The sequence below is a fragment of the Orbicella faveolata genome, unplaced genomic scaffold (genome assembly GCF_042242905.1).
Source record: "Orbicella faveolata isolate gen_17 unplaced genomic scaffold, um_ofav_v1 contig_12, whole genome shotgun sequence".
NCBI lineage: Eukaryota > Metazoa > Cnidaria > Anthozoa > Scleractinia > Merulinidae > Orbicella > Orbicella faveolata.
The window spans coordinates 17055001-17066367 of NW_028301539.1; the positions used below are offsets into that span (position 1 = coordinate 17055001).

At 37.6% G+C, this 11367-nt stretch overlaps 1 protein-coding gene across 1 annotated transcript in view; it reads right to left on the bottom strand.

Annotated features, from left to right (window-relative positions):
- LOC110062899 (unconventional myosin-IXb-like) overlaps nt 1-10718 on the bottom strand; it is a 55611-nt gene extending 44893 nt beyond the window's left edge. Inside the window, exons 1-5 of the mRNA XM_089282576.1 lie at nt 10473-10718; nt 8641-9662; nt 7218-7312; nt 4197-4259; nt 2540-2639 (exon numbers count right to left, since the gene is read on the bottom strand). Of these exons, the coding sequence (XP_089138702.1) occupies nt 2540-2639; nt 4197-4259; nt 7218-7312; nt 8641-9474 (1092 nt within the window). The 5' untranslated portion in view covers nt 9475-9662; nt 10473-10718. The remainder of the gene's footprint in view (nt 1-2539; nt 2640-4196; nt 4260-7217; nt 7313-8640; nt 9663-10472) is intronic.
- Nucleotides 10719-11367: the final 649 nt, after the last annotated feature.

Consider the following 11367-nt stretch of genomic DNA (forward strand, 5'->3'; position numbering starts at 1 on the left):
TAATCTCATAAACATTTTGTTTATTGGGTTTGTTAAATTCGAGATAAAGCAATGGTTCTCAGCTTACCAAGACTAACTTTGTGTTTGGTTTAGTCTCGCTCGACTGCCGACTGAGACTGCTCGAGTATTTGTTCTGAGTCATTTTCTAAAAAAGAAACGGTTTTATCTTTCTCCTTCCTGCTAGACTATGCTTCTCGTTCCTGTTCAATGCCTCGACAAGACTTTTTTGTACTTTATCTTTTGCCCAGTCATGTAAAACATTATCTAAATTCTCAAAACTTTCTGCCATTTCAAAACACAGAGGGAAAAACTTTGAAATGATGACGTCAATCGTGCATCTGTCCTCTAATAGATCATAGGCGAGAACCAATCAAAATGCGAGAATTACTTGGATTATTATATAATCTGTTGTAGATAGTGAGTGCCCTAGCAGTGTGCTGTTGTTAACAAAAAGGTGGACACTTAGCATTTTCAAAGCGTCTGTGAAGAGGATTTGGATAAAGTTTTGAACGACTAGTAGATTTTTACTAATAAAAACAATTCATTAGATTATGAGCTGTCCATTTCTATGTGTGATTGTTGACTCAGGCAGTGCCCTTGTCAACTATCACACAATAGGAATATCGACCTCATAATCTACTTGTAGGTATTAATTAAGACAAAAATTAGCGTGCACAGTCACTGATTGATCAATCACACACGAGGGACTGTAACATACATTAATCTGACCTTTAATTAATCATTGATCATTTTTGTCACAATAATAATAATAATAATAATAATAATAATTTTATTACTTATATAGTGCAAAATTCATTACAATATATGATCTAATGCACTTTACAAACACTATAAAATATAAAAATCATATCTATATGTAAAGCCAAGAAATCTTACATATATGCACAACAATTAAGTCGTGAGCAGTGCTTTCTTCAATGTAAATGTGTTATTTTATTACAATAACACCAATGGTTCTGACAAGTGTGCAAATTAAACAATTGCAAGTTGTGCTCTGAAGCAGTGCAGGATGTCATGCTACATTTGTATATGGCTCACTATCACCCTGCTGTGCAGCAGGGGTAGACTGAAATGAATTACAGATTTACAAATAGTTCAATTTACAGTACAAGTTGGCAGGGTGTAAAAAAATGTTGTTTGGGATGTACTAACCCGACAGTCATTTTCAGTAGCACAAAAATGTTTCTCACTAGCATGAATAATAATGTCATTATTAGTAATCAAATGATTTTGAATGCAATTTGGAATAAATCAGCACAAGCAAATTTTTCAAACGCTAACAAAATTGCACAAGACCAAAATGCTTGTTTATTCCAATTTGCATGAGGATAATCGTGCGATTACTTGTTAATACATGTAAAACTTTGGCTATACCTTAATTTCTCATTTAGGTAGGCTGTAGTCCCCTAGGGCGGATTTACATGGTACGACTTTGTCGCATGCGACAAGCTTGCGACAGGCCTAAGACATGACTTAGGACCATTTACATGCACACAACATTTTCACTTACAAAATTAAATGTGCAAAAGTTTGCACCAGGATTTTCAGAGCAAAAGTGCTAACAAACAGTAAACAGATATTTTAGCTGTCCTGCGCTTCGAAAAAACTTTCTAACGAGCTGTTTTTCACTTTAATCCGTTCAGTACTTTTGGAGAAACAACTTCATGTGAATCAGTCAAAAACAACTTCAGCAGCCAGTTTAAAGCAAGAAAACTTCACCTTCGTCCCCTACTCACGAAAAATTTGTCACAAAATATGTCATTTTCTGTAGATTTCAACTATGATTGTCGCAGCGTTTTAAAACATGTTTTAAAATCCTACGACATTTTTTTGACATACACGACAGTCATAAGCAAGTTGTAGGTTTGATGTACATGAAACTGTTGTAAGCTTGTCGGATGCGACAAAATCGTACCGTGTAAATCAGCCCTCAGCCTTCCTAATATCTTCAAAATTGTCCAAAAATATTTGGAAACTTCTAGTAATGTCACTTGGTAAATCTTAATTGGCAATCTATGGTTGACCTTCAGGATTCTTTCGAAATCTTTATAGGATTAGGGTGATCATGAGAGATGTCTGATAATGGTCAGGTGATATTCATAAATCTTCAGAAGGGTTCAGGCAATCTCCAGAAGTGTTCAGAATTAAATGACTGAAGTAGAAGTGAGAAGGCTTTCAGTAAACTTCAAACACCTTTGAAACACCTCAGATGACTCTCTGTAGTCTTTTAGTGTCTTCATGCTAACTTCAGAAATCTTCATTATAATTTTTTTTCTGACTTGAACTGCACTCCACTTAACCAATCAGAATCAAGTAATTTTGTCAGTAGTATTTATTAAAAAACCTATGACAATCTAAATTTGATCTCTTAGGGTATTTCTGAATTTGAATTTTCCCAAGTTTTACCGCTAAAAAATCTTTACTTGGCCAACAGAGTCAACCAGCATGACTGCAGAATCCACTTGGTGCATGCTAATCTGACACAAATTTCTTTCCAGGCCCGCTGGTTAGTGCTTACCTGATTAAGGTAACAATACTCCTCTGGTTTTGTGAGGTGGAGCTCCTCTTTTTCCTCAGGACTTGTTCCAGCAAGTAAATAGTAAAACACATGATAATTCCTACAAAAAAAGGCAGCAAAGATGATTAATGACAGCACTAATCTTACTTGTTTATCAATTCCACCAATATTTAAGATATAAAATTTTAATTCTATCATTTTCAAAAACACAAAGCTTGACAATATTAGAGTTTACTCTTCAATTAGAGAGCATTAAACAGCACTAAAAATTAATTAATTCAGGGTTCGACACTAACTTTTCAACGTACTAGCCTAGTGGCTAGTGATAACTCAGATGTTACTAGCCAAAACCTTTTTTTACTAGCCAAACGTTGTTGTTGGCTACCTTATTACATGAAATTTTCGCGCACATTTATTTCGCAATTTGGGGGTACGCATATTTCGCGACTCTTAAATTCAGCAATTTTGCAAAAATTTTGTATTTTGAATCACACTAACTTTGCGCTTTTGAGTTCCACCAAATTTATTTCCTTGGTAATGTTACCTAAACATGTCTCTTCAATTTAGTAAACTGACTTCATCAAAGGTACAATAACGTCAAAAGAAACAAAAGCGCAATGGCAGTACTATATATCAACAGTAACATAATGTGTTATGTTCCCGACACTTACTTATTCGTGTCACTTGAAATTTGCAATTTCTCTTAAATCACGAAATTCGCAAAATTAACGTGTTGTGAAAATTTCAAGTAGGTCCAATAACAGCAGAATTACTAGCAAGACTTCAAAGCACAATGTAAGCGACTCTCTTTAATACATACTGCTGGTAATTATACTGTACTTAAACTAGTTTCAAAAAAGTTCCAGTTCTTGAAAAGACTTTCAGGACTCTGTGTTTTTTTTGAGACTTCCGTGGAAAAACATCAAGACCCCCAAGACATCACTGTAAAAACTGTCGAGACTTCTTCACAGACAGGCACTGTAGAAATGTTCCAAAAGCAAAGCAACTATCTGAACAGTACTGTAAACTGTCTTTGGCAAAATTCGACAGCTAAAAATGGCTGATTTAAGTGTCAAAGGAAATAAATCTTTCTCATCTAATTACTGTATTTCTGTAGTGGTAGGTTTGTAAGTATGTATGCAACGACAAATCACCCATGTATTGTTACGCTAAATGAAATGTTATCCCTTTACAGTTCTGCACTACTTTGCGCATGAAAAAAATTTCGTAACAAAAAAGAGCATTGATGTGTGCTTTCAGAAAATGCTGTCTTGTTTGTCAAATATTTCTTTCAACAAAATTAACATGTTCAGTTCCCCGTTTACAAACCACCCAGGGAAAAGTAAACAAAGTTAAATTTGCATACATGATGAACACCACATGGCTGGTGCCATGATATATGTATGTCCACAATGAAATTCTGACCTTATTTCCGAGAAAAGTGTAAATTTTGTGTTTGTCTTCCTTGAAAAAGACAGAAACTAGTTCAGCCAATTTCATTTTGTTGACTAGCCAAAGTGGCTAGTGGAAATCGAAAACCTACTAAATTTCTACTAGTCTGTGGCTAGTTGGCTACCGGTAGTGTCCAGCCCTGTAATTTATTATATATTAATATTTAGTGAGTTACAAACTATGAAATAACTAAAAATATCTCTACCTTTCTTCCGGAGCTTGGGAAACAATTCTTGACTTTTCCAACAAATATTTCCTAAGCGCAGCTCTGATCAAAGAAAAACAGACTCACATGTAACTTAACAATCCGAAGGCAACCCATGCCCAGTGACAGACTTTTTCGCAAAATTACAACCTCATTAGCAAGGCAAGTACAAACATGTATTAATAGATTTTAGGGAAAACAACCAATTTTTTAAGTTTGAAAGACATGTTTCGACAGAACTTCTGTCATCTTCAGTTGAATGAATGATTACAAAGCAAGTTGAATAATAAGTAGGCAAAAATGCTAATTAAGACAAATAGTAACAACAGAACGTGAAAAGGTGTAAATTAAAAGGATAATTTTAGATTTACATGGTGTAATTGCTGATTGAGGCAAGGTAGTTCTTTTTGAATATGGATAGCCTCCTTTATCTTGAATTGAAAGCTGGTAGTGGCGTGATCTAAAATATGAAAGCAGTCTATTGAACACAATAAGTGACAACGTTCAGAATTCTGAAGATGTTTGAAGATGTGAGAGGCCCTATCAACGGCTAAGTGCTCACGTACGCGTGTGGAAAAATGTCGGGAGGTTTCACCAACATAACAGGCATTACAGCCCGCACATGTAAACTTATAAACCACACGTGAACGAAGCCCGCCAGGGATAGGGTCTTTCACACCAAAAAGGTTACCTATCTTAAAGGAAGAAAAAACTAATTTGATGTCTAAATCATTACAATAGCGCTTGATAAAGTGTCGAATCTTCTTCTGAGTGATGACAGAAAAATGGCCTATGTATGGCAGCTTAAAGTAAAACGTGGGCGAGGTGGTAAGGGGGTAGCCCCGGGGACAATGATTGCTATGGGTCCCAGTGATGTAACGGTTAACCACTTTTTCAATTAAATGGGCAGGGAAAAGGTTCTTTTTGAGAATTTCAGTAAGCTTGGGTATATCCTCGTGTAACCCCAACCAAGTGTTGTTGATCTTGTAGGCCCTGTCAACAAGAGTCCTAATGAGACCTACTTTGTATGAGTACGAGGTGAAGCTAAAATAATTAGTTAATAACCCAGTAAAGGTTTTCTCACGGTAAACCCTAGTTAGGAAGGAATTAGTGTCACTATTATCAACAAGAACATCTAGAAAGGGTAATTTGTGATTAAGTTCTTTTTCCATAGTAAACCTTATGTTGGGGTGCCTAGAGTTAATGTAGTCAAAAAATATAACAGCATCGTGCTCCGAGTGAAATAAACAAAAAGTGTCGTCAACATACCTACGATAAAATAAAATTTTAGAGCATTGAAAATTTTCCAACCATAGTTTTTCATGATGCTCCATAAAAAGATTGGCTAATACGGGAGCAAGGGGAGACCCCATGGCCACACCATCAATTTGGTCATAGAAAGAACCGTTAAATAAGAAATGGGTCTGGGCGGTGGCTACAGTGAAAAGGCTTCTAAGTTCAGGTTTACTTAACTTAAGGTCAGGATTGCCCTCGGAAATGTAATTGACCGCCAGGTCAATACATTCCTCAAGAGGTATGTTAGTAAAGAGACTTTCCACATCGAAGGAAACCATAAATTTACCAAACATAGATTAAGATTGAATGTCCTGTACAAAAGTAAAAGTGTCTGTAGCACAGTGTTCAGTTGGGATGTGTGGCGCCAAAAGACTGCATAGATATTTGGCCAGGTTATAATTGTAGGTTCCAATAGAAGACACGATGGGGCGAAATGGCGGAGTTGAGTTAGGTTCAAAATCCTTGTGCATTTTGGGGTGGCCATAAATTCTTGCTGGTTGAGAGCCTTTGGGATAGATGTTTTCGTACACTTGGTTGGCAAGGTGACCATCTTTCTTCAACTTTCGGAGAAGTCACTGCAGTCTACCTTCTCTCAGTAAAGTTGGATCTTCCTTGATGGGCCAGAATTTGGAAGTGTCATTGATGATTTTAAGGATACCTTGGTCGTAATCTGTTCCGTCCAAGACGACCACACCATTCCCTTTGTCTGGTTTTAAATTGCAAGCCTGAGATTTCTATCTCAATCAGCTAATAATTGGAGGGGGGCCAGGGCTAAATCCCAAGCCAACTACATGTACTAATTATAGTCAATAGAAAACGAAAGCAAGCTGTCTATCATCCATTCAATGGCCTTGCATACCCAATCAGATTTAAGCTATTTCCCAAAATAGTAAAAGTAGGCAAGTAAGTTATGCTTAAGCCCTTGTATTGTGGACAAATAGTAAGAAATACTGTCAATAAATGAGTCTTACTGTAGTAATTAATCACTCACCGAGCTACATGTATGCTACCTTTAAGTAAGATATTATTAGTGCGACTGCTTGCTCTCAGTTTCTGTCCATTTTGGTAGCTGACTCGGGGCTTTGCCCCTCACTAACTATCAGCTGCTAGAAACCTTGAGCTTGCACTCCAAATTAAGTGATGGCAATTCCGATTTACAAAATTTGTTATAACATTTGTATCAACACACTGGGAATGAAACAACAAATTGGAAAGCACATTATATTAGAGCCATACCAAAACTAATAAAAGCTAATTTATGAATGGTATACACAACATAATGTATTAGATTCCCATGCAACATGTTAATGTCTGCAGTGGAACCCCACCTTACAGTCACCCCATCATACTGCCACCTTGTTATATATTAGGGCCATTTTTTCTGGCCTGAAAACAAAAGCTCAGTCAGCCATTTTCTTATTTAATGAACCCAGTTGCCAGTTACACTGTAGTGACTGTAGCTAGTAAGTGACTGAATTAGTGGGGTTCCACAATGCAATGTAGCAACTTGTAAGCCAGGCCCAGGTTGTTCAAAAGGTCGATAATGCTATCCACTGGATAAATCACTATCCAGCAGATAGCGTGGTTTGTTTTGTTAACACTTATCCACTGGATAGCAACAATTGCTATCCAGTGGATAGTGGGTAGCGGATAGTGGTGGATAGCGTTATCCAATCTTCGAACAACTGGGGCCAGTTATTTAATTAACAGTGCACAGTCACATACCCACATACAGCACCATCCTGCCTGAAGTGGATTTGTGTAAATTTCCCAAACCTGCTTGAATTGTTGTTATATGCAGTGCTAGCATTTCCAAAAGCCTATAGAAAACAAACTGTTATTAATGCTGGTACAACTGAAAAATATTTCTATCATAGCCTTGCCCTAGCTTAGAATCATGTTGCACGCAACATGTACAATTGCAAAAACAAATGACATCATCTAAATTGGTCCTCATAGACTGGTTATAAGCTCTTTATCAGTTACATATACTTAGGGTAATGTATATGCCACACTTAGTATTTTATCAACGGTGCTTCATCAGTGGTGAAACTTCTGTCCTCTTTAGGAGTTGTTTAAAAATTGCCTTTCAGCTTGATAAATTGTGTGAATGAACTACTGTCACTGTTAGTTTTAAGTGCCATGATAACCATATATTTTTCACTTGGAGACCCACATCTTTTTAGATGCCAAAATTGAATGTGCCTGATCACATAATTCAGCTTAAGGCTGGTCTTCCCTAGCGGAGTTGTAGCCAGAGTTATAATCAGAGGCACAGAGTGATACAATCTAGTGAAAATTAAACCGGAAACAGAACACCGACCTTGCATAAAACTTTGATCCATCGCTTATGATCTAATGAACACTAGATCATCAGAGTCAGAAGCTGGAGCGTAAGAATAAACCAATCACAATACTCCATTCTGGAGCTTGTGATTGGTTAGTTCTTCTGCTTCTGCTTCTGGTTCTGACAATCTAATTTTCACTAGATTGTAAGCGATGGAGTCGTAAACGGAATCGGAAGAAATGGAAATGCTCTGATTCTTCTGACTCCAATTCCGTTGAGCTTATGACTCCACTTAAGACTCCGATTTTTGATTTTCACTAGTGCTCTTACGACTCCAACTAGGACTCTGACTCTGATTCTGTCACTAGTGAAAACCAGCCTTTAAGGATAAGTGCATGTTGTTTGTTGTTGTTGTTGTTATTTTACATATGACAACTGGTATCCCAATCAGTAAGTTATAGACTGCAAAACAAATTCCCCATGGATTCTCATGACCTAAAATACACACAACACCAGAAGTAATCCTGTTAATTTGCTTCTTAACAAATTTCTTAACCAAAGAACTTTTGAATGATTCTTCTTTTTGCAACAAAACGTTGCATGTAAATTAGGAAAATTTTGTTACACTGAGAACCAGTGACACAAATGAAGACATTAAATAGAACAATTCTAAAGTAGCAATATTAGTTGGAGCACACAAACAACCCCTGACGTAATTAATTAGAGGCTCATTTGCACCGTTAATTTGCAGCCAATAATCGAGCTAACATAACATGAAAGGTTATTGAGTTATCAAAGATCTACAACCTCAAAACAAAACTGAGTAAAGCTGCCGGGAATTAAGATGTAAACAGTACATACCTCAAGAACCGGCCCAACACCGAGAATAGTTTTTTCTACGGACGAAGCTTGCGTTTTTAAACCCAAAGCCGTCAAGTGATGGACTAAGAGTTTTGTGCTTTCTGTTTTTCCAGATCCACTTTCACCGCTAATAACTACACATTGACTTTTCTTCTCTCGCAACATGCGATGGAACGCCACATCGGCAATAGCGAAAATATGAGGAGGAAGCGACCCCAAGTTCCGGTTGTTGTAAGCGTTGATAAACTTTGGGTTGTACATAGGAAAAAATCGAAAAGGGTTCACAGCTATGAGAATTTCTCCCACGTAGGTATAAATCCGTCCCTGGGAAAATCTTCCCTCCAAATGCTCGAGCAAAGTTTGCTCTGATAACGTTGGTAATCGACATAGGTCGTCATCCGGAAGTTTAGATTCAAGGTCGAAGTCTAACTCTTGCCTCTTTCTTACACTTTCGTGGCAATCCATCCAGTGAAGTCTGAGTAGTTCTGGTTTCGTATCGTCGTTCGTGAAGCTTTTTTCTCTGATAAAAAGCCGGTAAGAGCTTCTAGCCCTCGGTGGCAAGCTCTTCCAGCTCTGTTGAACTTGGACGGGACGATCTGAGACGCTTAGAACTCTCTCGCTCTCGTGATCCAGAACACTGTCTCGGTAACAAACCTCAACCAATTCAAAATTGTCCGGTTTGTCTTTAATTTCGAGATTCCCAAGCGTTAATTTCAGAACTTGGCGAGTGGTGGCGCTCTCTGCTACTGAAACCACAGTGGACTGCACAGCGGCCAACAGTTGACCGGCGAATATACGAAGATTAATAGGCCGACTGCCTTTCCTCTCAGCCATAGAGGGATGGCGGAAAATGATACTTTTCACTCCAACAACAGCAGTCGCTTCGTGATGACATTTCACTGCAGAATTACACCGCCCTCGCCTGCTCTCGCTTCAGCCGTCGCTAAGATCGTTAAAGTGGACTTCTCAGAGCAGTTTCGATCATTGCACGAAGTGGCTGTCCTTCATCCGAAACAACACCGCTGGAGAAAAGATAAACATAAGAGCGAAATGAATATATTAGGGAAGGGCTAAGGATTGTGACTTCATTCAGTTTCACTACACAAGCTTCTTTTTCCGGGATTTTTAATCGTACATCCGTCAGATCCCTTAAAATTTACAATGAATTTAATCCGCCCATTCATATACTCCACACATTACATGTAGTCCAAAAATACCGCCAACAATTTATGAAATCACTTCGAACATTTCAATTCAGTGTGTTGCAAACCTCACACAATTCGCCCCCTGTTGCTTACACCGGGACATATTAAGAAGCAATGGGCGATTAAAAACACTGGCATTCTTTTCTTTCTTTGTTTTATCAGTTGTGGCTGACATTTTGATATAAAATCCGCAGCATAAAGATACCGACCCGTGAACTGCACAATGTCTTGCGCAAACAAATGGGTTAATATTGACAATTGTTAAACCTCCATTTGTTGAATAAGTATTTGTTCTCTCTATCGTTCAAGTAAAATTCAGTTAAATTATATACTGGACGCTGTTGAGCTCCATTAGCTTTCTCTTCGCGAAGAAACCCCAAGAGCTTTACAAGAGCTGCTGTAGATATCCGTTTTCACATTGAAAACACTAACAAATAAATTCAGTGATGTTAATTGTTCACATGAATAAAGTGAAGGTCACAGTCCTTAGGGCCGAAAAAAATACCAAAATACACGTGCTATTGCTAAATTATATTTTCCTCGATAAATCCAGACACACTTCATCTACATAACTGATGTTTAAATGTACTGTTTTCATTAATAAAAACCGATTTTCGAGCAACTTGCCTTTATCTCGGAGCACGATCAGCTGCTGCCACGGCAAGTTCACGCCACGCTCATGGAATATTTAGTCGATATCAGCTCCAGTTTACAAGTTTACAATATTTTTCAAGAGATCCAGCAACTACGCTTTTCTGCAGCAGTCCACTTCGTATTCAAATAATATGCTAAAAAGCACGTTCAAATTTCTCAGATTTACCAACCAAACTGCGACGAACTGTAGATTGGCGCACCCGCTCAGTCAATCCAACATAACAGCATGCGCAAAGTACGTAACGCAACGGGAGGCACGTATTAAGTTACTTCACACACTAGAAATAAATATAAAGTTGATTAACCATTAACTTCGTAACCAGCTGTTTGATTTTGACGAAATGAGCCTATAGATTTTTTAACTGTTTTTAATCTATTGCAGAAAAACAAACGTTAAATATCCCACTCTTAGCCAACGATCAAGTTTCATTGGTTCCATTTTTACATGTAAAGGTAAATATTTTTTTTTAGTTGAAAACAGTCGCAGCCTGATTGATTACACCTCTTTTTAAAAAAACCTCAATTTCTTTTTTGTCTTCTCCACAATCGGTCTGGACAGAGGATAAAGCTGAAGTTCCGAGAGTACTGTAACTTTTTTTTAAATGCGTGACCTCGAAAATCCTTTAGTGTAAAGTCACTTCCGGTTTTCCATGACGTCAGTAGTACTGCATTTCCTGGCATGGACATCATGTGAAATTTTTGTGAAACCTTACGTACGATCCAATTTCATCCGTTTCCGGTTTGGAAACAGAAGATGCAGGGAAAGCTTCCTAGCTGGTCTTCCTCAGTTAAGGGCGAAAATTATAAAATTTGATTTTACTTACGTGTTTCAATGTTTTTACCTGTCAAAGTATCGTTTGGGATTGCT